Source organism: Moschus berezovskii, chromosome 13, assembly GCF_049115385.1.
Source record: "Moschus berezovskii isolate FMDL1 chromosome 13, NW_MosBer_1.0, whole genome shotgun sequence".
Taxonomy (NCBI): domain Eukaryota; kingdom Metazoa; phylum Chordata; class Mammalia; order Artiodactyla; family Moschidae; genus Moschus; species Moschus berezovskii.
In genome coordinates, this window is record NC_142472.1 from 60,823,771 (window position 1) to 60,851,591 (window position 27,821).

The window sequence follows — 27,821 nt, forward strand, 5'->3', positions numbered from 1 at the left end:
TCAGTATTTATGAGGACTTGCTCTGTCCTCGGCAGTGTGCTGAGAAATGGGCATACCAAGACAGAAGGATGTTTCTAGTCATCAAGGAAGGAGCTTCCAGGCTCTGTGGAGAGAACAAGCACACAACCAATTATAATACATGTAACTACTGTAGTAGCAGGACTTATGAGATATGATTGATGTATAGGGAAAGAGCACACAGACCTACCTAAAGAATTCAGAGAAGGGAACTCGGGATGCGTAGACTTGAGCTTCAGTTCAGCAAGTGTCTGTGGCACACGTGCTTAGTACCAGGCACTGATGCTGCAGAATGAAGCTACAGACCAGAAGAGAAGACATACTCATAATGGAGAGCACCCTAGACCGCGAAAGTATGGGTTGTTAGGAAAGGCACCCAAAAGAGGTGAGTTGAAGGCCAAGTAGGAATTAGCCAAACAAAGGAGGAAGGAGAGGACATGCCTTATTGAGGGAATGCTTTTAACACAGACAAAGAGATCCAAGAAAGCATGACATATTCTGGAAGCTGTAAATGGTGCAGTATTGCTCATGGGAGAGTAAGAAAAGGTAAGACAAAACTGGTAATGAGAGGATAAAAGGCCTTAATCAGTCATACTAAGGAGCTTAGATTTTATCTTAGGGTGTAACCCTTGCATTGAGTATTGTTGATTGGAGAAGTTAATAAACAATATTAAGCAGGATAATATTTTAAAGTTATTAGTGTTGAAATAAAATAATACTCTGACAAAAGTATGAAGGATGATGTTAATAAGGGAGCTCTCAAGGCCTTCTAAACCAAAATGATGATGGCTCGAATTACAGCTGAGACCATCACCTTACAGGGTGAATCATGTGTCTGTGGCTTAATGAAGTGTGTTGATCAAAACAGGAGGAGGTGAAGGAACAAGAGATAATTCGTTCATTTAGGGAAATGTGGAACTAGGAATATCTAGCTGAAGATGTCTAATAGACATATGGCTATAAAGGCCTCAGGAGAGAGTTCTTGGTTGTTAATCTTTGGATTTGCCTCTTTGTTCCAAAAGGTGCAAGCTTCAAATTTCTCAAATTAAGATACTAAGCAAGCAACAAACAGCATATAGATAGCTGCCCCCAGAAGATCACTGTTGGGCTGGCTTTATATCACCAAGACTCCAAATGAAATAAAGATAAGGTTCTGGAGCATTCAGTAATCAATCCTCAATCTTTTATTCCAGAAATGAGAATCATCTGTGGGCCAATGAAAAAAGACTACACATATAAGCCATTTAAGTCTCCTCACCTTCCAAGCAGCATTGATCTCTAATAGTACTGCTTGTTTCCTTAAATGTTTATTGAAAAATATATTTAACAATCCATTACTTTATACTGTTAAGCCGTATTTAAACTGCACTCTCTAAATGCTATTATGCAGTAAAAGCTAGGATGACAGAGTATACCTCTCAGCCAATGACACAGTGCTACTGTGACCTCAACATGTATTTTTACTCCTCTGTGGGCTACCTTTGAGTCAATTTGTTAATATTTTAGCAAACAGAATTGGCTCTGAATCACTAACAAAAAAGAATTGTGAATGCTGCAAAGAAAGAAGCTAACACTTTCGTTTACAATGCAGGTTTTACCACAGCTAGATGCTTAACCAAGAAATGGTTGAGCAAATATCAGTAGACAGGAAGGACTGTTGGAAATCCCTATATTGGGCCTAGGAGAATTAACCAAAATTATTCATTGTTCACTGGATTTTTGGCCAAAGGCATGACAAGATTTGGAAAGTAATTACATGTGTACATAAAACCATAGGATCCCCTGAAACTATGATACAAAAATACTATATAGCAATGATTTATTATGCCTCCATTTCAGAAATGGACTTCCCTGGTAGTTCAGCTGATAAAGAATCCACCTGCAATGCAGGAGACCCTGGTTGGATTCCTGGGTCAGGAAAATCCCCTGGAGAAGGGGTAGGCTACCCACTCCAGTATTCTTGGGCTTCCCTGGTAACTCAGTCGGTAATGAATCTGCCTGTAATGTGGGAGACCTGGGTTTGATCCCTGGGTTGGGAAGATCTCCTTGAGAAGGGAAAGGTTACACACTCCAGTGTTCTTGCGTGGAGAATTGAATGGACAGAGGAGCCTGGCAGGCTACAGTCCATGGTATCGCAGAGTCAGACACAACTGAGCGGCTTTCACTTTCATTTTAGGAATATATGCAGCACACCAAATGAAATGTGAAGATACTTTTATAGTTAATGCTGCTCTTTGAACCCTATACCCTAATACTAAAGCTGGAACACAGTAAATTAAACCATATTCCTCCATGTTGAATTCCAACTTCAGGTGACATGAAATATAGGTATTTCTTAGCTCTATATATATATATAAAATTTACTTGTAGCTCAGATAATTTCACATTCATTATCACCTGCCAAAGCAGATGTCTGAATGTAATGTTGAAATATTTGTTGAGTAAAATCTTGAGACATTTAAATGCACTGTAATTTCTAACATTCACATGGATTAACATGTTAATGCTATGTTAATGCTGTTGCTGCTGCTAAGTCGCTTCAGTCGTGTCCGACTCTGTGCGACCCCATAGACGGCAGCCGACCAGGCTCCGCCTTCCCTGGGATTCTCCAGGCAAGAACACTGGAGCGGGTTGCCATTTCCTTTTCCAATGTGTGAAAGTGAAAAGTGAAAGTGAAGTCGCTCAGTTGTGTCCGACTAGTAGTGACCCAATGGACTGCAGCCCACCAGGCTCCTCTGTCCATGCGATTTTCTAGGCAAGAGTACTGGAGTGGCTTGCCATTGCCTTCTCTGATGTTAATGCTAGGTCCCACTAATTTTTCTCAGTTACTTTTTGTGTGTTTGAATTTTGGCCATTTGTACTACTTTCATTGTTGTTTAGTCGCTAAGTTTTGCCCAACTCTTTTGTGACCCTATGAACTGTAGCCCGCCACGCTTCTCTGCCCATGGGATTTCTCAGGCAAGAATATTGGAGTGGGTTGCCATTCTCTTCTCCAGGGGGTCTTCCTGACTCAGGGATACTGAACCCACATCTCTTGCATTGACAGGCAGATTCTTTACCCTTGAGCCACCAGGGAAGCCCTTGTACTACTTTATATATATATATCAAAATAAGAATATCACGGCTAATTCAATTCAGCCCAATTGCTCGGTCGTGTCTGACTCTGAGATCCCATGGACTGCAGCACACTAGGCTTCCCTGTCTATCACCAGCTGCTGGAGCTTGCTCAGACTCATGTCCATCAAGTTGGTGATGCCATCCAACCATCTCATCCACTGTCATCCCCTTCTCCTCATTGCTAAGGAAATAACTGTTTTGAAGTATTTACATTTTATGCCTACATCTTTCCTTACTCTTTCTGTGGCTTTCCAATAACAGCCATTTCTTCCTTCAGATGTGAATGCTTTCTTGTTTTCTTCATACTTATCTACTATTGTGAATGATCTGATCCGTTGATTATCTGATTCACACTAAAGTGTAATTGTGTAAACGTGTGTAACTTTTATGGATCAGAAAACCTAGTGTGTGGTGAAGTACAGATTTTTTTCGTAGAAAGTACAGTGATCTTAGAATGCCAATTCTAGGTTCCCCAACCATGCATGTAGCTTTCTCTGCCTGTTTCCTTACCTGTAACATTACATACACCCCTTGCCTTTCTTACAAAATTATTTAGACCAAACGAAATACAAAAGGTGCACTTTTTTTCTTTAGTTGCGAGTAATATGTAAATGCAGTATATATCTATAAGAAAGTAATAGCTTTTTCTCTAACACTCACTGAAAATAAAACAATCACAGTGACCTAAATTACTATATTTTGGTTGTGATTAGGGACTGAAGAAGATGTGGTAAAGTCAAAGAAAACATTCAGAAGTCAAGCGATAGTGAATCAGAATGCAGAGACAGAGCTTATGCTGGAAGGAGATGACGATGCAGTCAGTCTACTCCAAGAGAAAGAAATCGACAATCTCGCAGGTAAATTGTTATTTTTTTATTTGTTGTAAGTAAAAAGTGCACACGATGTTACTGAATTTAAAGTCAATCTCCTGGTGAATAAGCTTGTGCCAGTGGCTGAAACAGTGCTCAATCATCTTAATGTTAATAATTTATCTCATTTCTAATATTGAAAAGAGGAAACTACACATCAGGCTAGTGATAAATGAATAGCATCTACTCTCTGTGTAATGAAGAGCAACTTTTAATATAGAAAAAATAATGGAGAGCACAAATTGTTCTCACTAGCTGTCTAATTGGGGGTGAGGGTGGCAAGGGGAACATGATGGTAATTTAACCTATGACTAACATGCTAACAGCTATGAAAAATAGTCACTTCAACCAGGTGACTGTGGAATTAGCCATTTCCTCTCTGCTGTCACTCTTGAGTATTCCTTCCCCATTACTGTTTTTCCTCTGTTCCCACAGCACTAATCCCCATTACTACAAAACATTCACTGCCTGCCCACTCTCAATTTTCACTGTGTTCTTTCCCTCATCTAAGGTCAATTCAGAGCAGCAAATCAATGGCCCGATGGGTTATAGATGTCTTAGTGTTGGCCCATAACCATTTTGGGGTTTTAAACCACTTTTGAGAATCCAATGAAATTAGATTGTTTCATGAAGATACCCATACAGTCATGTACAGAGAGCTCACTGACCCCTGGAAACCAATCTGTGGAATCATATCCTAGATCTCAGACTAAAAACTCCTGCTTCAGAGTCTCAAAACGGGCTGAGTCTTACCTTTATTCTGCATTTTCACCCCATAGAACTTCGGAGTGGTGGATGGCAATAGAGAAGTGGACTTATAATCATCCTTCTGTTTACAAAATAGTGCTCCTTTTTCTAGAAGTGTGCCAAAAATTACCTGGCATGTTTTAGGAACGTCTCCAACCATATTTCTGCCAGTTAGAAATCTCTCATTTTACCAAAGAGAAGTTATTGTTGATTGTAAACTAGAGACAGCACATTATTGTCCCTCTCCTAGAAAATGTTTAATAAGGCTGTTCTAATACCAGCTCCTGGATGTCCCTATGTTATTAGCAATTCTATATCATGAAAATGATTTGAGTTAGTGATGGACAGGGAGGCCTGGCGTGCTATGATTCATGGGGTCGCAGAGAGTCGGACACGACTAAGAGACTGAACTGAACTGAATACCAGCTCCTGGATGTCCCTATGTTATTAGCAATTCTGTATCATGAAAATGATTTGTCCTGTTCAAAACTAATCTTAAGTCTATGAACCAGTGTTTGCCTCAGATTCCTAAGTAAATGTTCAAGTTTTGGTTCTGTTGTTTTTGTATTTTTTAAAAATACTTCAGAGATTTTTATCTGAGGCCATTTGGCAATTTAAGCAAAGGAAGTCATTGTTTCTTTTTGCCACAAATTGGTTTTTTTGTTTTTCCGGTCTTGATCCTAATGAACTGGAGAATATTCACAAACATGATTCCCAACATTTTTAGATAATGTGTTGTCTTTCCTCATTCCCATATCCTCACAGATATGTTCAGTAATTATACAGTTATTTAGTTTAGCATCTCTGGACTTTAGTTTCCACTAAAGGTAATTAGTTAATACAAATTTGGCTACTGCCTTGAAGTTTATTATGATAAGATCCGCCCAGTAATACCAGAGGCAAAATCTGATAAAGGTTAATAACTCCTTTGTATTTCTCTCTTTTAATAGTAGACAGAGTAATTATTAATATTAATTTATGCTTATAAGCAAAATTCTCAAAATAACCTTAAGTTAAAAATACTTCAAGAGCAAAGAAAGTAGACTTGAAGTAAATTGTTTAAAAATCCAATTGTGCGGCCCTTGATCAATTCACTCACTCAGTACTCTTCCCACTTCTGTCTTTTAAACAGATTTTTCTTTAAGCAAATTTGCTCCTTTCCCTTTCCACCTGGTCCTGACTCATAGTCTCTGTAGAATCCTTGTGTCTGAAAAACCTTGTGAAGTGTCCTAAAACACTGATCTACCAGATCTTCAGTGTTCATGTTTAAATCAGCAGTGTACAGATGTGACCCTGATCTCTGAATGGTAGAATGGATGTTTTGTGAAGTGAGAAGTAAAGGTCACAGAAAGCATCTGTATAGTTTGTGGGTGTCTCATAAATTCATTTTGTAAATACTAAAGCCTGTTTACTAATCTGGACTGCTGTGATAGTGACAACGTTACAGAAAAATAATTTGGAAAGTTAGTTACAAACCAGTATTTTTAGGTTCAAAAAATCAGCTGTTAATAAGTTTTAAACCATATACATATACACACACACACATATATATATAATTTGTTGTTCTAACAAATTCTGGTCCAAATAATTGTTATCTCTGTCTCAGAAATTAAAATTTGTTAATTAATAATGCCTTTCTTAGGGTCAGTTTCTGTTTATAGGGAAAAAAAAAAAGAATAGCTAGCATGTCTTGCTAGAAACCAGTCAGTGTTCAAAGAGCTTCATGTGTAATAACCTATATTACCTGAATTTTACAAGTCAGGATATAGAGGCCACGACAAATTTAAGTAGCTTGCATAGGGTTAACAAGTATACAAATAATATACTTCCTTAGAAATTCATAGTATATGGCATGAACTAAAATGAACCAAGTAGTGTATTTAAATAAATATGTATTTAAAGACTCTTCTAAAGTGGTGTAGAACAAGATCCTTCGTTTATAACTCAATTTTTATGGACTCCCAGTATACTGTACTTAAAACTTTATGAATAAGCCTGGTAATTAATTTTACCTTTATATATGGGTTCCCCCAAATTATCTTGAAAGTTAAAATCTAACAAAGCATTTTTGGCACAATTGTATTTAAATATTGACCCTTTCTCATGTTTTCTCCATTTTCTTTTAGTTTTAATAAAGATAAAATATCAACAAAGTTCTACAGTTTTAAATGTCATACAATTTTCTGTTTTACTTTTACTTCCCTTTCTTGCCAAGCTGTTCATCTCAAGAGGCAAGTTAAATAAATGTGTGTGATTATTAATTGCTCAATTTATTACATATTTTGCAAATGACTAATATGATTATAATATAGAACTATGTCAATCAATTCAGTAATTATTACAATAACACCTGACTTAATTTATTTAAATTGCTGTTTTAGTTTGTAATGATTGACCAACCTGAATTAGTACCTAAGATATCCTATGTAACTAAAATTTTCAATTTACTGATTATATTTTTACTTAAAACATTGAAATTATTTTAATTCAACTGATTTTAGTCTAAAATCTCATTTATTTTAATATGAAATTTAATTTGGCAAGTTATTTCTTCAAGCAATTGTTGAGTAAAATTTAAAATTAACTCAAATTTATGTGAATTGACAAGTGAATGATTTAATTGATCAAAAGACTTTTCTCCCACTGATAAAATGTATTTCATTTCTTTTAGAGTAGTAATTCTGTCACATATTTGGAATACAATAGAAATATTTTACATAACAGAATTATAATGCATATGGATTCCTTTATTATTGCTTCCAAATGTTAGTAATTTTGCTAATTTAGGGAATTCTGAGTTAATGACGATGGTCCTTTATGCTTTACCAGTTCTGTAAGTGGTAGAAAAATGTTTTGTGTGTATGTAAGCTAAATGGCAACCCACCCAGTGTTCTTGCCTGGAGAATCCCAGGGACAGCGGAGCGTGGTGGGCTGCCGTCTATGGGGTCGCACAGAGTTGGACACGACTGAAGCAACTTAGCAGCAGCAGCAAGCTATTATCACCAACAATCCACCCATATACTTAATGTCAAATAACTGAAAAGATTTTCTGCAAGCCCACACCACCAATGTTCAGACTTCTCTTTTCACCTAAAATGTCCTTGATACATCTCTGCAGTACACCATCCCTTATTTCCTGCTATCAAAATCGCTACCCTTTTTAATACCCACTTAAATACAATACTTTATGAAATACTCACTAGCCAATCTTAGCTTCCCATAATAGTTTTTGGAAGCAATTTTTCTGTTGCCATACAGTTGACTCATTTAAAGTGCATAATGATTTTAATGATTTTTGTATATTTACATTTATGTAACCATCACCCGGAGAAGGCAATGGCAAGCCACTCCAATACTATTGCCTAGAAAATCCCATGGATGGAGGAGCCTGGTAGGCTGCAGTCCGTGGGGTCGCTAAGGGTCGAAGACGACTGAGCGACTTCACTTTCACTTTTCACTTTCACACATTGGAGAAGGAAATGGCAACCCACTCCAGTGTTCTTGCCTGGAGAATCCCAGGGACGGAGGAGCCTGGTGGGCTTCCGTCTATGGGGTCACACAGAGTCGGACACGACTGAAGTGACTCAGCAGCAGCAGCAACCATCACCACCATTTAAGAACATTTCATCACCCCAAGAAGAAATCTCATTCTCTTTAGCTATTCCTCCCAAAATTCTCATCTTCCCTCCACAGCCCTGCTGCTGCTAAGTCACTTCAGTCGTGTCCGACTCTGTGTGACCCCATAGACGGAAGCCCACCAGGCTCCTCCATCCCTGGGATTCTCCAGGCAAGAACACTGGAGTGGGTTGCCATTTCCTTCTCCAATGTGTGAAAGTGAAAAGTGAAAGTGAAGTCACTCAGTCGTGTCCGACCCTTAGGGACCCCACGGATTGCAGCCTACCAGGCTCCTCCATCCATGGGATTTTCCAGGCAATAGTACTGGAGTGGCTTGCCATTGCCTTCTCCGCTCCACAGCCCTAGAGGACCATTAACCTGCTTTCTGTCTCCATACATTTGCTTATTCTGCACGTTTCATGTCAATGGAATCATATAATATGGAGTCTTTTGTGACTATTTTCTTTTGGTTAGTATAATGTTTTCAAGCTCATCCATGTTATAACGTGTATGTCTTTTTTTTACTGTGAATAATATTCCATTGTTGGACTGTATCACATTTTGTTTATCCACCCTTTGTTGTTTATCAAATGTTTGTGGACATTTGGTTTGTTTTCAACTTTTGGCTATTACAACAATGCTGCTGTGAATATTCATTTACAACATTTTATGCAAACAAATTGTGATCCACACAGTCAAAGGCTTTGGCATAGTCAATGAAGCAGAAATAGATGTTTTTCTGGAACTCTCTTGCTTTCTCCATGATCCAGCGGATGTTGGCAATTTGATCTCTGGTGCCTCTGCCTTTTCTAAAACTTGCTTAAACATCTGGGAGTTCATGGTTCACATACTGCTGAAGCCTGGCTTGGAGAATTTTGAGCATGACTTTACTAGCATGTGAGATGAGTGCAATTGTGCGGTAGTTTGAGCATTCTTTGGCATTGCCTTTCTTTGGGATTGGAATGAAGACTGACCTTTTCCAGTCCTGTGGCCATTGCTGAGTTTTCCAAATTTGCTGGCATATTGAGTGCAGCACTTTCACAGCATCATCTTTCAAGATTTGAAATAGCTCAACTGGAATTCCATCACCTCCACTAGCTTTGTTCGTAGTGATACTTTCTAAGGCCCACTTGACTTCATATCCCAAGATGTCTGGCTCTAGGTCAGTGATCACGTTATCATGACTATCTTGGTCGTGAAGATCTTTTTTGTACAGTTCTTCTGTGTATTCTTGCCACCTCTTCTTAATATCTTCTGCTTCTGTTAGGTCCATACCATTTCTGTCCTTTATAGAGCCCATCTTTGCATGAAATGTTCCCTTGGAATCTCTAAGTTTCTTGAAGAGGTCTCTTGTTTTTCCTATTCTGTTGTTTTCCTCTTATTTCTTTGCATTGATCGCTGAGGAAGGCTTTCTTATCTCTCTTAGCTATTCTTTGGAACTCTGCATTCAGATACTTATATCTTTCCTTTTCTCCTTTGCGTTTCACTTCTCTTCTTTTCACAGCTATTTGTAAGGCCTCCTCAGACAGCCATTTTGCTTTTTTGCATTTCTTTTCCATGGGGATGGTCTTGGTCCCTGTCTCCTGTACGATTTCACAAACCTCCATCCATATTTCATCAGGCACTCTATCAGATCTAGTCCCTTAAATCTATTTTTCACTTCCACAGTTTAATCATAAGGGATTTGATTTAGGTCATATCTGAATGGTCTAGTGGTTTTCCCTACTTTCTTCAATTTCAGTCTGAATTTGGCAATAAGGAGTTCATGATCTGAGCCACAGTCATGTATGGATGAGAGAGTTGGACTGTGAAGAAAGCTGATCGCCGAAGAATCGATGCTTTTGAACTGTGGTGTTGGAGAAGACTCTTGAGAGTCCCTTGGACTGCAAGGAGATCCAACCAGTCCATTCTAAAGGAGATCAATCCTGGGTGTTCATTGGAAGGACTGATGCTACAGCTGAAACTCCAATACTTTGGCCACCTCATGAGACGAGTTGACTCACTGTAAAAAACTGATGCTGGGAAAGGTTGGGGGCGGGAGGAGAAGGGGACGACAGAGAATGAGATGGCTGGATGGCATCACAGATTCTGTGGACATGAGTTTGAGTGAACTCTGGGAGTTGGTGATGGACAGGGAGGCCTGGCGTACTGTGATTCATGGGGTCGCGGAGAGTCGGACGCTACTGAGCTGAGCTGAGCTGAACTGATGCAAACATATGCTTTTATTTCTCTTGGGTGTATACCTAGGCATGGAATTGCTGGGTCAAATAATTATTTTTAACTTTTTGAGGAGCTACTAGACTGCTTTTCAAAGTGGCAGCATTATTTTACATTCCTGTCAGCAGTATGCAAGGGTCCAATTTCTCCACATTTTTCCCAGTGCTGGTTATTATCTATCTTTTTATTATAGATAACCCATAAAATTTTGATTATATTATTCTCAAGACACTTTATTACTGAAGCCTTGTTTTGCAGATGCTTTTCTATATGTTTTGTCCCTTCTTTTAGACTGTAAAACTAGCAACTATATCCCCTGTACCTTTGAACCATGAGGAAATAGTCTAAAAAAATTCAATTCAGTTCAGTCGCTCAGTCGTATCCGACTCTCCGCGACCCCATGAATCACAGCACGCCAGACCTCCCTGTCCATCACCAACTCCCAGAGTACACTCAAACTCATATCCACAGAGTCGGTGATGCCATCCAGCCATCTCATTCTCCGTCGTCCCTTCTCCTCCCGCCCCCAACCTTTCCCAGCATCAGAGTCTTTTCCAGTGAGTCAACTTGTCGCATGAGGTGGCCAAAGTATTGGAGTTTCAGCTTTAGCATCAGGCCCTCCAATGAACATCCAGGATTGATCTCCTTTAGAATGAACTGGTTGGATCTCCTTGCAGTATAAGGGACTCTCAAGAGTCTTCTCCAACACCACAGTTCAAAAGCATCGATTCTTCGGCGATCAGCTTTCTTCACAGTCCAACTCTCACATCCATACATGACCACGGGAAAAACCATTGCCTTGACTAGACGGACCTTGGTTGGCAAAGTAATGTCTCTGCTTTTTAATATACTATCAAGGTTGGTCATAACTTTCCTTCCAAGGAGCAAGCGTCTTTTAATTTCATGGCTGCAATCAGCATCTGCAGTGATTTTGGAGCCCAAAAAAATAAAGTCTGACACTGTTTTCACTGTTTTTCCATCTATTTCCCATGAAGTGATGGGGCCAGATGCCATGATCTTTGTTTTCTGAATGTTGAGCTTCAAGCCAACCTTTTCACTCTCCTCTTTCACTTTCATCAAGAGGCTTTTGAGTTCCTCTTCACTTTCTGCCATAAGGGTGGTGTCATCTGCATATCTGAGGTTATTGATATTTGTCCCGGCAATCTTGATTCCAGCTGTGCTTCTTCCAGCCCAGTGTTCCTCATGATGTACTCTGCATATAAGTTAAATAAGCAAGGTGACAATATACAGCCTTGACGTACACCTTTTCCTATTTGGAACCAGTCTGTTGTTCCATGTCCAGTTCTAACTGTTGCTTCCTGACCTGCATACAGGTTTCTCAAGAGGCAGGTCAGGTGGTCTGGGATTCCCATCTCTTTCAGAATGTTCCACAGTTTATTGTGATCGACACAGTCAAAGGCTTTGGCATAGTCAGTGAAGCAGAAATAGATGTTTTACTTGCCCTTAAAATGTTCCCATTGAAAAAGTTCATTACAGGTAAACTGGAGAGCTGAGATAATTACTAGATAATTTATACCAAAATCAAGAGACAAAATAAAACTTCTTTTAAGCTATTGAAATTAAGTGTTTGGGGTTTGAATTATCAGATCATGTGTTCATACTGATTCAGTCATTCAAATAATCACTTGACTTTTCCAGAGTAAGAATACCTACAGTTAAGCTAATCTTGATTCCATCCCAATTTCCAGGAATTATGTCACTTTAACTAAATGTTTCTTGAGGTTCCCATTTTTAACATCAAGATACCACTGTGAACTCTTAATCAAAAGATTGTTTTTCTCTACCACATGGAAAACATGTCCTGTAACCAATGGACTATAATGTTGCTTTGAATATTTTGAAAGAGTAATTATAATTAGTACAGAGAACTAGCATTCGGCGGAAGAAGTATTAGAGTGTAAGGGGTTGGATTTTTCTGTGGGGGAAGGTTTTGAAAGTGGTGAGGTGGCAGACTTACAATCCTTCACACACAGGTACGCGGCGCGCACACACACACACACACACACACACACACTTTCTAACCAAAGTCAAGAATCTGACATTTATAAGAAATACATTATGTGAATTTAAGAATGAGAAAATATATAGATATAAGTAGGAGACCTAAGAGAAATAGAATGTAGTCAATGGGAGGTTCTCCTTCATGACAGTCACCTTCCTCACATGCTGCTGCTGCTGCTGCTGAGTCACTTCAGTCGTGTCCGACTCTGTGTAACCCCTTAGACAGAAGCCCACCAGGCTCCCCCGTCCCTGCGATTCTCCAGGCAAGAACACTGGAGTGGGTTGCCATTTCCTTCTTCAATGTGTGAAAGTGAAAAATGAAAGTGACTCACCTTTAATGTTCATAACAGTTCCCAGTGCAATTTCACATTAGGCAGTAGTTGTTCAGACTGCTTTTCTCATTGTTAACTGGTAAAATTGTTTGCATTTCTTTCAATCTTTGTTCTCCCAATTCAGAATGAAAACAATTATCAAATAATGTGAATGGGGGAGGAAACTTGCTTAGAGTTTTTTAAAATTATGAAATTTTCAGGTATCCTGCATTATAGTTCAACATCTGTATACATGTAAAGTGCTCACCTTCACAATTTTAATTGTCTTCCATCACTGTACAGTTGACTTCATACACCAATTTTTTAGAAATTGTTTTTAAGTTTGGCCACTCCTACCTCCCTAAATCTACTTGACTGCATTTCATGTACCCATTTACTTACTTATTAACACCTTTTGAATACTTAGTGACTATGTAGAATTCTGGGGTTCAAAAACTGATAGAGGAAAAAGTCAACAGGAGAATTAGTTCTGCTTCCACTCTTCAGTAAATCAAATAACCAGGAAATTATGGTGTAGAGTATATCTACCCTAGTAAGTGAGAGTAGACAATTAAGATGATCAGAGAGATAATTAGGCCTTTAAATGTTCTAATTTGGAATGTTCAGCAACCAGAGACAAAGTTGTTTATATATCTAGTGAAGGTTACCTAAAAACTGAGCTAAGAAAGAAAGGTAAAGCAAAATATAGGGCAAACAAGAAGGAAAAACTCAAGGTTATAGATAATTATAATAATAAAATGAAAGGAACAACAGAATTCTAAAACCTAAGACTTTTTCAAGGAAATGTGTTATTTAAACAAGAAAAAAAGAGTATGAGCTAAAATCACAGGGGGAAAAATATTATTGTTTAATGGAATAAGAGAATAAGTACTGTACATGAAAACAAGGGCAGTGTTTCATAGATGGAGATAAACTCTGACTCAGATCTTGACTGCTTGACTTAGGCCTAACTATTCTACACAACTCAAATCAAATAAAATTAATGAAGATTCTTTTCCTGATAGAACTAATATTTTTTTTTAAATCCCTGGAATTTATAATTAAGTAATTTAAATTACAAAGTCTAACTAGACCTGATATTTGTATTTATAGGAAAATAGTTTTTAAACATGCTAGATTCTCTGAAAAGCATTATTTTTTGCTCAGGATTTTTTTCTTAATTTTTAAACCCATGTGTATTTTAAGGGAAATTTAATCCATATGTCCCCGACTCAGTCACACTTAACTCATCAAAATGTTGTTTAGTGAAAGCTATTTGATGTTGAAAAAGCCTTATGAGTCTTTGTAAGTCTTTTTTCTCTCTTTGAATTAGAAAGTTGCTTTGCAGTCATAAATAGTATACCCAAAGGGTTCGTGTTCAGTTTCAAACACAGAATTCACAAAGATCTTAGAGACAGTGTTAACACATGCTCATTTCTTACCAAAGCTAAAATATTTAAACTTCTAAGTTAATTTTTAAATTCAGTTGAAAAGTTGTGAAAATCAGTGAAGGCTTCACCTTGAATATCTATCCTTCTTAGCCTTTCTTCATTATTTTTAGTGTCTCCAAGGCCATTTTAGAGTCTGCAAACCTTTTACTATATCCATCTCTCTTTATCTGCCAGAGTGTATGTCTCCTCCAGCCATGGATTCTGTAGTCTATAAAAACACTCTTAAGGTACTTTTAACTATAATGACATCCCACCAATCAAATTCTGTAAATTTAAAATATAAAAGGACATAATTCAACTATGTTTATTACACATAAACCATGATTCCAATCATATATAATTTTCTTGCATCTTTTTTTTAAATTTTAAGAATAAGCATTTCTTTGTTATGCTTCAGATCTTTCAAGACCACAGTGATGAGGTCTCTTTCTTTCTAATAAAGCATTTTAGTTGAGACCTATTTTTATTTTTTACTGTTTTTGCAGAGTATTCCACAAAGTAATCTCTTTCAGATTTATAGTTAAACTATACCACCAACATGCAAAATAGGGGCAGCTTGCAGCTCAACTCAGGTACCAGTCAACCATCACTCTCCTAGGAAGCTAGTGTTTCATATGCCGTGTTTTTTTAAAAAAGAGTATACGAATGAGTGAATTTTATTCACTTGTTGAAAATATATGGGTCACCTCGTTTGTCACACTTGGAGAAAAAAAGTATGAGATAACAAAACTGTTTTCCCAATGTCAGACTGTGAGTTTTAGTTAATTGAAAAAGAGGAAGGGGTGAGGTTTAATTATGGTATAACTGCCTCATTCCAGAGTGTTCTGTGCTCCCTCTGAAAGAATTTGGCACTAATTCACAATTGGGTGAAAAACTGATTTTGCCCCTACATTTAGAGCAGTGTCATACAAAAGGACAAATAAGTCTTTATGCATACTGAAAATATTTTATTGATTTAATTATTTTGCTTCAATGACTTAGTGCTTCGGAACCAGAGTCACAGCCTGCAGAAGGATCTCCAACATAAATAGTCAGCACTAAGAATAAGTTTTTACATGGAAATCCATTTATACGTAGTTATTCCAGTAGAATCTGCTCCATCAATTCAGTCATGAGTCCAGTAAAATATAAATGTAGAACTTTTTATCAGCAAAAAAGAAGAGAAAGTCAGACATAATTTGCTGGCTAAATATTGTTAAATATCTTCTTTCCAGACAAAGTGTTTAGGCAGTTTTATTGATCAAAAGAGGACAGATAGTAATGTTTTATGTGTTTTTTTGTTGAAAAGTTCTGTTGAATCTCCCTTTCATTTTTAGCAGATGAAACAGCTAAATATATTTTTAGCAGATGAAGCGGCTAAATATGTTCAATTTGTATCTAAAATAGGAACCTTAAAAACCAAATATCAGGAAAACTTTCTTAAAAAGTATGGCTGAGTCCCTTCACTTTTCACCTGAAACTATCATGACATTGTTAATTAGCTATATACCCCAGTACAAAATAAGAAGTGTAAAAAAATAAAATCTTTCTCTCTCTCTCGCATACACACATGCTCACATACACAAATGAATCTTGCATCTAAGATTGGATTGTGTGGGTAAGTCTGTATTCACCAGGCAGTTTTCAGGGTGTGGGGAGAGGATGAGCTAGTTAAGTAGTAAAGAGTAAGTGTAGATGGGCAAATGAAGCCAGGAGATAAAATTTGCATTTATTGAGAGAAAACAGCCCTACAGGCTGAAAACTTCACAACTGTATGAATTAGGTACTGCAGTTCATTCTAAGATGTGTAAACTTAGGGTCAGACTTTGGGGTGTTTATTTATGATCACATAATAAATAAATGGGCCAAGAAGTGAACCCATTCTTCTTTCACCAAAAGCCCTTGTTCATCTACTACATCACTGTTTCTTTTTTTAATCCTAAGTTATAACCTATTTATGGGTTAGCAAATCAATTACTTGAACTATTACCAGTGTTATTTGTAAATGAAGTAAAAGAGAAAAGATTCAAATAGAAAATGTCAAAATTCATCACACACAATAAAGATAAGAGCTGGAAGGACCTATTTGAGTCTTTAATCTCTGTTGTCAGATCCTAACTTGACTCAGCTTGGATGTGGTTATCCAAGCAAAAAAATATAAAATATTCAGCATATAATGTGGACTGATGCTAAAGCTGAAACTCCAATACTTTAGCCACCTCATGCGAAGAGTTGACTCATTAGAAAAGACCCTGATGCTGGGAGGGATTGGGGACAGGAGGAGAAGGGGACGACAGAGGATGAGATGGCTGGATGGGATCAACGACTTGATGGAAATGAGTTTGAGTGAACCCTGGGAGTTGGTGATGGTCAGGGAGGCCTGGCGTGCTGGGATTCATGGGGTCGCAAAGAGTTGGACACGACTAAGCGACTGAACTGAACTGAATTGAACTATGTGCAAGACATTATGGTGGGTATTTGGGGTAAAAAGACACATGATTAAAGTTCCTGTTTTCAAAGAGTTTACAGTGTAGTGGGAGAACAGATAATGGAATAATAAAAAAAAAAGTCCTAGATATACAAAGAAAGCCATGATAACATAAAACAGGGCCCTTGACCACCATGTGTATTCTGGAAAGCCTTCCTAGAATGGCTGTTTCCTGTTTTGAGTCTGGAATCGTAAGTAAAAAATTTGGAGTTTTTATAGACAACATGTAAACATCATATGCTAAAATATCACCTTCTCTGTGAAACTACGCTAGTTCTCAGTTATTCAGGTCGAAGTATGAGGCAGAAATCTCTGAAGCTGAGATTGACAGGGTTACTGGTGGTGCATTTTGTGCCACGGGGCCCTATATTTTACCCTAAAGGCTACAGTGAGACAATAATGATTTTTAAGCATGGCAATGGAAAAAACTAATTAATTTAAAAAAATTACTCAGGCCACTGTGCTGATTATGATTTTAGGACGCTTCCGTCTATGGGGTCGCACAGAGTCGGACACGACTGAAGTGACTTAGCAGCAGCAGCAGCAGCAGACTTGAGGTAAAGATTCTGTTGCTGCCCACATCGGAGGTAATGAAAGCTTGAACTAAACTGGTGGCAGAAGAAAGAGAAGGGGGCAGCTTCGAACAACACTGAGGAGGTCAGATGTGAGGGACCATGATAATTAATCAGTTGTGAGGAGTAGGAATGAGGGGAATCTGGCCTGGGAAAAGAAATTTTCTAGAAGCTATTAAATGTGTTTGGGAATGTAAAGATGTAGGGCTTTAGGGGAGAGAGGAATGAAGATGACTGGTCATCCTGGTCTGTTGGATATCTGAGTTTTTCTAATATGTATGAAGGCTTGAAATTTCAGAGCCAAGTTGGGCATGGAGTTTATAATTTAAACCTCTGAGATCACCCAAGGAAAGTAAGAAAATATAAAGAGACGAGCAGCAGCCCAAAGTCAGATCCCCTGTGGAACAATAATGTTTGATTGGCCAACAAAGGACAGCATCTCAGGGATACCAAGAAGCAGGTCAGGCAGAAGGAGAACAGGAGAGAATACAGGCACACCTGGGAGATATTGTAGGTTCCGTTCCACAAAGCGAGTATTGGAGTGGATCAAGTCATGTGATTTTTTGTTTTCCTAGTGCATAGAAGTTATGTTTAATGTTTAAATTATACTATAGTCTGTTAAGTATGCAATAGCATTGTGCCTGAAAAAGTGAAAATATCTTAATTTTAAGCTATTGTTAAAAAACGTGAACCATCATCTGAGCCTTCAGCTAGTCATAATCTTTTTGCTGGTGGAGGGTCTTGCCTCTGTGTGATAGCTGCCGATTGATGGAGGTGGTGGTTGCTGAAGGCAGGAGTGTCTGTGGCAATTTCTTAACATAAGACCACAGTGAAGTTTGCCACATGGACTGACTCTTCCTTTCACAAATGATTTCTCTGTAGCATGCAATGCTATTTGATCACATTTGACCACAACAGAATCTTTTAAAATTGAGCTTTGTCCTCTCAAACCCCACCACTGCTTTATCAGCTAAGTTTATGTACCATTCTTTTTTTTTTTTTTAAGTATGTATGTATTTATTTACTTGGCTGGGCCGAGTCTTAGTTGTGGCATGTGGGATCTAGTTCTCTGACCAGGGATTGAACCGGGCTGTCTGCACTAGGAACATGGAGTCTTAGCCACTGGATCACCAATGAAGTCCCTATGTACCATTCTTAATCCTTTGTTGTCATTTCCGCAGTCTTCACAGCAACTTTACCAGCAGTAGATTCCATCTCAAGAAACCAGTTTCTTTGCTCATCTGTATGAAACAATTCCTCAGCCATTCAAGTTTTATCATGAGATTGTAGCACTGCAGTCACATCTTCAGGCTCCACTTCTCATTCTAGTTCTCTTGCTGTATTCACCACATCTACTATTATTTTCTCTAGTGAAGTCTTGAAGACCTCAAATCATCCATGAGGGTTGGAATCAACTTCTTCCAAACACCTGTTGACACTTTTATCTGTTCCCATGAATCACAAATCTTAATAGCATCTCGAATGGTGAACCCTTTCCAGAAGGTTTTTAAATTACTTTGCCCAAATCCGTAAGAGGAATCACTATCATGTCAGCTGCAGTCTTATGAAATGTACTTCTTACAAAGACTGAAAGGCAAAACAGCTCCCTGATCCATGGGCTGCAGAATAGACATTATGTTAGAAGGCATGAAAACAGCATCAATCTCCTTGTACATCTTCAGAGCTCTTGGGTAACCAGGTGGATTGTCAAGGAGCAGTAATAATTTGAAAGGAATTTTTTTTGCTGAGCAGTATGTCTCAACAGTGGGCTTAAAATATTCAGCAAACCAGGTTGTCAACAGATGTGCTGTCATCCAGGCTTCATTAGTTCATTTTACGGATCACAGACAGAATAGTTTCAGCATAATTCTTAAGGGCCCTAGGATTTTCAGAATGGCAAATTCACATTGGTTTCAACCTAAAGTCATGAGCTGCTTTAGACCCTAACAAGAGTCAACCTGTTCGTCGAAGCTTAAGGTATTGACTTCTCTTCTCTGACTTTGAAAGTCCTAGAAGGATGGCATCCTCTTCCAATAGGTCATTTTTCATCTCCATAAAAAAAAATCTGTTGTTCAAGATACTGAACTAAATATCTTGGCTAGATCTTCTGGAAAACTTGATGCAACTTCTACATTAGCACTCGCTACTTCACTTTTTACTTGTATATTATAGAGATAGTTTCTTTCCTTAACCTCATGATTCAGCCTCTACTAGCTTCAGACTTTTCTGAAAAAGTTCCTCACCTCCACTCTCAGCCTTCATAGAATTAAAGAGAGTTAGAACCTTTGGGTTAGACTTTGGCTTAAGGGAAAGTTGTAGCTGGTTTGATTTTCTACCCAGACCACTCAAACTTTCTCCAATCAGCAATAAAGATGTTTCCTTTTTTATCATTCATGTGTTCACTGATGTAGCACTTTTAATTTCCTTCAAGAACTTTTCCTTTGCATTCACAACTTGGCTAACTCTTTGGCACAAGAGGCATAGCTTTTGACCTATCTCTGCTTTCAGCACGTCTTCCTCACTAAGCTGTGAGAGACCTATGACTGATTCTTTCACTTGAACACTTCAAGGCCAATGTAGGGTTATTAATTGACCTAATTTCAATATTATTGTGTCTCAGAGAACAGAGAAAAGGAGAGAAACAAGAGAATGTGCTGGTCAATGGAACAGTCAGAAGAAACACAACATTTATCACTTAGGTTCACAATCTTGGTGGGGTTCATGGTGGCCAAAAGCAGTTACAGTAGTAATATCAAGGATCACTGGTCACACATCACCGTAACAAATAGAATGATAATGAAAAAGTTTGAAATATTATGAGAATTACCAAAAGGTGACACTCAGACTTGAAGTGCACAAATGCTGTTGGAAAAACTGGTGCTGATACGAGTTTCTGTATGCAAGATTGCCATGAACTTCAATTTGTTAAAAAAAAAAAAAAAAAACTCTGTAAAGTGCAATAGAATGAGTTTTGTCTGTAATATACTTCAGAAATCAAGGAACTCTGACTCAGTAATTTTCAAACTGATATTCCTTGGAACACAGTTATTTTGAAATATGCTAAAGAGAAAAATATAGTTAAATATATTTGGGAAATTCTGGGTTTAAAAATAAAATGTTACACAGATTATGTTTTCTTTTTTCTTTTTTTTTAATGAATGGAAGGACTTTTCCAAGCCTTTAGCATTTTAATTAACATGTAGGTCCCTAACACCTTGGCCTAAGTAGAGGATTAGGGTGAAGCCAAAAGGAGTGAATGGGAGTGATGAACTGAGAGGTAAAAACTGGTGTCTAGAAGCTTAACTAAAGAGAGGAAACCAAGATAAGAGAGAAGCAGAAGTGGGGGAGGGTAGGACCAATAGCCAGGTGGAGAGAGTACCTGACTTGAACAGTATGAAAGTTCAAGTTAAGGATGAGCAGGTTTCTTCTGGAAAAAAATGGAGGAAAAGAAATAACAGTAAATACAGAGGCAGAAAGATCTTTAGATAGAGGAGGACATCAAGATAAATAACCATATTTTATTTTCTGCAAAATATGAGTACTTCACTTATTATGCAGTCAGGATGGATGAATGTTCATATGTGGATTTTTCTAGGAAGGGACCAAAGATTTGATCATCTTCAAGAGATGTGTGAGCTCAAAAAAGGACAGACACTGCAGCTCCACACTGTGATACCTGAGCTTTAATCTTTGGTTCCTTAACCTAAAAAAATCTGACATTCAAGGCTATGTGTATTTTCTCAGTCTCATCCGGCACTGTCCCCCTTCACATCTGTTAATTGCTGTCCCATCTGATTTTCTCCTGTGCGTATCCCGCCCTGTCTATGTGTTCAAACTCTTTTCCTGCTTACACACTCTTCCTGGTACGTCCACCCATCCAAATCCTACCCAGCCATCCATCACAACTCACTTCAGTTCACGGCCTTATCTGGCCCCCACCATATCCTCCCCAAGAGACTGGAAATCTTACAGTTCAGTGACTGTCTATAGGATTGTTATTATTTTTATGTTCTGCTCTTGGTGGGAGACTGTATGCCTTGCTGTGCCATGCTAAGTCACTTCAGTCGTGTCCGACTCTCTGCAACCCTATGGACTGTAGCCCACCAGGCTCTTCTGTCCATGGGGATTCTCCAGGCAGGAATACTGGAGTGGGTTGCTGTGTTCTCCTCCAGGGGATCTTCCCCACCCAGGGATCAAACCCAGGTCTCCCGATGTTGCAGGAGGATTCTTTACTGTCTGAGCCACCAGGGAAGCCCAAGAATACTGGAGTGGGTAGCCTATCCCTTCTCCAGGGGATCTTCCCAACCCAGGAATTGAACTGGGGTCCCCCGCATTGCAGGTGGATTCTTTACCAGCTGAACTACCAGGGAAGCCCGGGAGGCAGTATACTTACCAGTAAGTACCCTGGAGTCAGGTCACCAGGTTTGAATCATGTCTCTGCGCTTTCCAACTTGAGTGACCTTCTCTATGTTGCTTCAGCTCCCAGTCTCATTTTCTCTCTGTAAAATGGAAATCATAGCTGAACCTATCTGCTGGTGTGTTATGAGGAACAAATGAGATTCATACACGTCAAGTGCTTTAACAATGCTTAGGTAAACTCTTTCTCCCTTATTCCATACTTATTCCTATATATTTCTTTGCTATGTATTTTAAGCTGTTTGTGGGTAAGATCCACACCTTATACATTACTGGATTCTCTCGGTGCTTGAAACATTGAATAATGGAATAATTTTTGTTAGCTACATGAATGAATGTATTAAATGAGTTCAACATTTGTCTCAGTATTTAATTTACAAAGAGAAAACAACTTACACACTGGGAAAAATGTGGCAGTTATAAAATTATGTCATTTAAAAAATAATAGTATGCATGTGATATATATATGTAGCTGGAATGACCAGCTGCATTTTAACTCCTATTGGAGCATATTTTAAAACTGATCTCTTCTATAAAATGCAAAGTCTAGCATATTTTTAAAGAACAACTTGAAATCAATTCCAGAAAAATATAATAGATGTAATCTGTTATTGACCATTTTACTATGATATATAAATGCAACAAAGATGTATATCATTTTCTGTATTCAGTTGAGAGAAAATAATTCCCTTGTCTTCAAGTAGCTTAGCCAAATGGGAGAAACAGCCTTCTAAATGCAGACATTTGATGCATTATAAGTGCTGCAATAAAGATGTGCCCAGGAAACCATGAAAAAGTAAAAACAAGTCAGTACTCAAACCAAGGGGTGCAAAGACTTAGTCCTCCTGGTCCAGTAGATTTCAGTCATGTCCCCCAGTTTATTCACTCATCCAGTCTAGTAGGAAGTTACTCTTCTTGATCATTAAATAATATCCTAGTGCCATAAAAGAGTCAGTACCCTTCCAGAAACTGAAGAATGGATTCCATATGTTGTACTGAATGTGGTATAACTAGAATCACAGTTCTCAGCTGGTTCACCTAGTGAATCAAAAGGCAGAGCAAATTATCACCCACAAACATTGAAATTATCACTGCTTTTTAGTATATGTTTATGCTGGGAAATAATTCAGGAATATTTTACTTAGAGTATATATGCTTTGTAAGCTGTTTCTTCTATAGAGTTGTCTTTGCCGAAAATGCACTGGTTTCTTTTGGTTTCATTTTAACAGAAAGAATTATCTGCTCTACAAAAGAATCACAAGCATAAATGATAGGTTAACTAAAGTTAAGGCCTATCAGAATATCTCTTAGGACTTATAAAATTATTTATTATAAACACATTAAATGGGATTTTAGATAGACGTTCTACCATGGTGAATAGATATTTTGTTAAAATGCAGTCTTCAGTTTATCTTATATAGATGGCTCCATTGTTTCTGTTTCTGCTTCAGACTCTGGTAAGCTGAGTTTTACCAGAAGTAGGTTTGCTCACCTCTGAAAACACTCATGTGTATTCTGAAGCATCTGTCTCATTTTACACAGTAACAACCTAAGGAAGACACTGCACAGAGGGATGATTGGCTATTGTTCATCTCAATTTATGGATAGATTATGTTCAAAATTTAAGGATAGATTACGTTTGCTTTCCTGGTGTCTCAGCTGGTAAAGAATCCACCTGCAATGCAGAAGACCTAGGTTCGATCCCTGGGTTGGGAAGATCCCCTGGAGAAGAGAACAGCTACCCATGCCAGTATTCTGGCCTGGAGAATTCCATGGACTGTATAGTCCATGGGGTCACAAAGAGTCAGACACAACTGAGTGACTTTCACTTATGTTCAGAAAGTCACCAAAGAGCACAGAGAGGCCATTTCTTGGGCACAGTAAGTTTTGTATAAAATTTGGATTTATAGAGTGTTCATAATCGGTCGTGTGGGGAGTCTGTGTGTGTGTGTGTATGTGTGTGTTAGGGAAGGAGGTGATAATGCTGGAATGCAAATTTATTACTCTTGGTTATGTATGCTGAGTTGTTCAAGTTATATTTTCCTGATTTAAGCAAAAATATTCTGGAATTCTTTTCACTGCAAGAAGAGTTTTTTAAAATCTCAGAGCATCATTATTCTGGTAATATATTTGGACCACTATCAATAGTTTCTGCATATAAAGAAAAGCATCACTGGTAGACATTCTGTTACTTTCCTTTTTTTCTGAGGCATTTCAAATGCTTGAAACCCAGGAAACTACTCTGTGTAGTAGGAAACTCAGATCTTCTTCAACATTCGCCCCTAACCGCCCTTGCCCTTAGGCACATACACAAATACCTCCATTTTCCTAATGGTTAAAGTTTTCCTAGGATTCCAAAACAAAGTTCCAGCTTTCTCATATTCTCATAGTCTTCAGTTCCTTTAAGATTAAACATTTCATTCATGTAATCCTATGGTGTAAACATTCCTTTAAATTGGTAGTGCCCTACTTAAAAATAAGTTCAAAGCAGCAATAAATATTTTAGATATGTTTGGTCACTCCTGCCCTGAGTTGTTTTCCTACAAATTCTATTCTCACTATAGAAGTGTTTGTAAAATTTTACATACCATATTTTTGTCCTAAAATTTTCTGGAATGATATCCTTTTCCACTAAACATAAAGAATCTCACATTAGTTTTACTTCTTCTAAATAATGCAGGACTGTAAGTTTAGTAATTTTACAAAGATTAGTCAATGCTTATTATCCCCAAATAATGGTCTTTTACGTGTTCCAACAGCAAATTGAACATGTGGTTTCAGAGTAATTGAGGTTGGAGTAAATCCATATGGCTAATAAAACTTTTACTAATATTAAACTAAGTTTAGAAAATATTCAAGTGACTCTAAAATACATCATAATTTCATGTAACTAAGTATATTTTTTGCCAACTAAAAGTCATCAAGTGATTGTAACGATGCCAATTTTAATTGAATTTCAACTCCTTGTCCCTATATATATATATCTTCTTTGTCTTGCTTTATATTGAAGCTTGTAAGAATTTTAGCAGCTTGAGAATTTAATCACTATAATTGACTTTTAATAGCTGGAATGCTGTTGACCCCCTCCCTAAAAAAATGATTAATTCCTGAATCTGAGGAAGAGAAAAGCAGCCTCTGACCTCAGGAAACTGGCCTGACCCTTACAAGGAGGCCTCAGGATCACTGAGAGCTGGCCTGGGGCTCACAACTCCATCATGGTATTCTCCTGTTGGACATAAACAACCTTACAGAACACCAGCATCAGACAAGTCCACATGATGATGTGAGGCAAAAAAACACTATAATTTTGTCTAAGCACAGACAAAAGCAAGATCACTCTATACAACTTACCTGAACATTAACATCCTCCTTTCCTTCTTATAGGAGTGACTGCTACTTCTCTATCAATTACAGTTTTAGCCTAGGTCTAGTCACTAAGTTGTGTCTGACCCTGTGAACCTATGGACTGTAGCCCACCAGGCCCCTCCTCTGTCCATGGAATTCTCCAGGTAAGAATACTGGAGTGGATTGCCATTTCCCTCTCAAAGGGACCTTCCTGACCCAGGGATAGAAACCCAGTCTCCTACACTGAAAAGTCTTTACGATCCAAGCCACCAGGGAAGGTCTAGTCCTAGATAAGATTTATTAAGCTGTCCAATCACAGAATTATCGCCAATCCCTGACAGAGCCCAATCCAGAGCAAAGCTCTGCTTCTTTGAACCCTTCCCCAAATCACTTAACCAGAGCTCTGATCCTACAGCAAGTCCTTTCTGACACCCTCTTACCTAGTCTTCTCATGGTTCCTTCTCATGTCTCCTTCACAGCAGTGAGCAGTTAGCACCGCCTTCTCAACTCTAGTTGTGTTCCTGGTGGTTTTTGGCAGGAGGATATAGATACATCCATAGCCCCCAAATTGTGACTGTTGAACTAGTAATTAAGTAAAAATGTAAAAGACCTGTGTAAACTGTAAAGTTCTGTTTAAAAGTTGACGTATCATGACTTCTAGGCTTAGAATTTTGTTCTCAGTAAAATCCTCTGAACCCACAAGTGGTTTTTAACATTCTACTTTTAAATATATTTTTGATGAATAGTTCCCTTCCTAAATATAAAACATATGTATTTTCTAGTCTACTTTACCCCTCCACTGAATAAAGATCCCATGGCTCTAAAGAGAAGTTAATTCTTCTGAAGAGTTTCCATTATGCTTGGGTAATCTTTGTTCTAGTTCAGATTTTAAATTAGCATTTAAATTAATGGCAAGTCATATCCCTGTCCTCTCAAATAGCAATGGATCAATACTTCTTAGACATTATAGTGCCAATTCTAAACAGTAAGTAACATTTATTTTTCCTTTAGTTAGCACTTTTGATGGTAGAATTTTAAACCATTGGATGTAGCAACACAAAGGGGGGTGGTTTGGTTCCATCCATTTGTTTCACTATCTTTTAATATCCATCACTTTACTTCTGTGTGCGCCCGAGGACCTTGATATAATGGATCCTTTTATTACCATAGTACTGATTAGCATGAATAGTTCTACATCCAGTCCCCAATTCCCTACACCAAACAGGAGATTAAATATGTATCTAGTTATCTTCTAGAACAGAATCTGCCACATCACTCTGAAGTCTAGACATGCTGCCCTTTCTAAACTATTTTTATTTGGAAAGGAATCCAAGGTTTCCAAATAACCAGATCTTGCACGTGGAAGATGCTGGGTGCTGGTTTGTGACCGTGCCTTATGTAAACATTTTAATATCGGATCCCTAAAATCCAGAGGCTCCCCCAAAGGGGATTAAAACATAATCCCCTCTCTGTTATCACTGTAGTGGATTAACTCTGTTCTCTCTGTGGCTGGTTTGCTCCCTGAAGGCTACAACAAAAAGACTCAGAGCTCCTTAAACATGCTATGGAATTGGAAGTTGTAATTGGAGATTTCCAAAGGACAGAGGTAAAAATGACACACTATTAAGGCTGAATATTTCATGAGTGCCTTAAAGAAGGACCAGTTCAAAACCGTTTTATAAACCGACCCCCCCTAAAAAATTCCCAATTCAATAGAACGCGTTTGGAGTAAAATTAAAAGGAAACGCAGTAGCCTTTCAGAAAGGCAGAGAAACAGGTAGCGGAAATGTGTTCCCCGTTAAAAGTTCACGGAATTGTGTACTCAAAATTCGTAATACCGTATATTTTGGTCAGTTTCTGTGGTTTTAATAACCAGCGACTGAACTGAACTGAACATGATTTTTACCTTTTTTCCAATTTGTTTGGATATGTTAAACTGTTTTTTAAGAGAACGAAGCAGTTCGCCATTTTTAATGTTTTTGACCATTCATCCTCTCCAAATACCAGAATATTCTATGAAACCCAGAGATCAGTAGCTTTCCGTGTTTAGAATGAGGACTTTGCTGAGGGTTCATCAAGGCCCAAGAATGTGTAGAAGACACTGTTTCCAACGTGAATCATGTCACCTTCTTTCTCACCTCGCCCCGGTCAAGAATAAACCTCCCGGATTTCTCCCGAAGAGAAGTACGAAGAGTGGCTTCCAGACGAGGGACACGGCGGCTTAAGGGTTAAGGGAGCGGTTCGAACCGGCCGGAGCGCTGGGGGCTTCGGAGGAGCGCGCGCGCAGACCCTCCAATAAACACAAAGGAGGGCCTGGGGAATAGAAACCCAAATCCACTTGTAATCGTACAAGAGATTCGGGCATAATTACTTGAGCAACCTAGATTAAGATTGATGAGCCTTTAAAGTGGCGCTTCAGATCGACCGCCTCGCCCTTTGGAAAGAAAAACCTTATGGAACCAAGGCGGACCCCCGACTCGGCTCGGCCCCAGCGGAAGCGGCCCGGCCGAGACCCGCGCCGGGAGTCGGCGCGCCCCGGGGCCGGGCGGGCTCCCCGGCTGCGGGCTCGAATGGGCTGGGAAGCGGCAGAGTGAAAGCAGGGGCTCCGCTTGAGCCCGCCCTAGGCGGGCGGTCCCGACCGAGATGCAGGCTGA

At 38.5% G+C, this 27,821-nt stretch overlaps 1 protein-coding gene and 1 long non-coding RNA gene across 3 annotated transcripts in view; one reads left to right on the top strand and one right to left on the bottom strand.

Annotated features, from left to right (window-relative positions):
- On the bottom strand, positions 1–27,462 carry LOC129556332 (uncharacterized). The gene is made up of 3 exons (XR_008685969.1): positions 27,306–27,462; positions 21,800–21,905; positions 1–103 (listed from the first exon to the last, which is right to left on the bottom strand). It is a non-coding gene; the product is annotated as an uncharacterized LOC129556332 (long non-coding RNA).
- Positions 1–27,821, top strand: part of NBEA (neurobeachin) — a 671,823-nt gene that overhangs the window by 408,658 nt on the left and 235,344 nt on the right. For both annotated transcript variants that reach the window (XM_088842722.1, XM_088842723.1), the window contains exon 40: positions 3,849–3,992. In XM_088842722.1, coding sequence (XP_088698848.1) covers positions 3,849–3,992 — 144 coding nt within the window. The remainder of the gene's footprint in view (positions 1–3,848; positions 3,993–27,821) is intronic.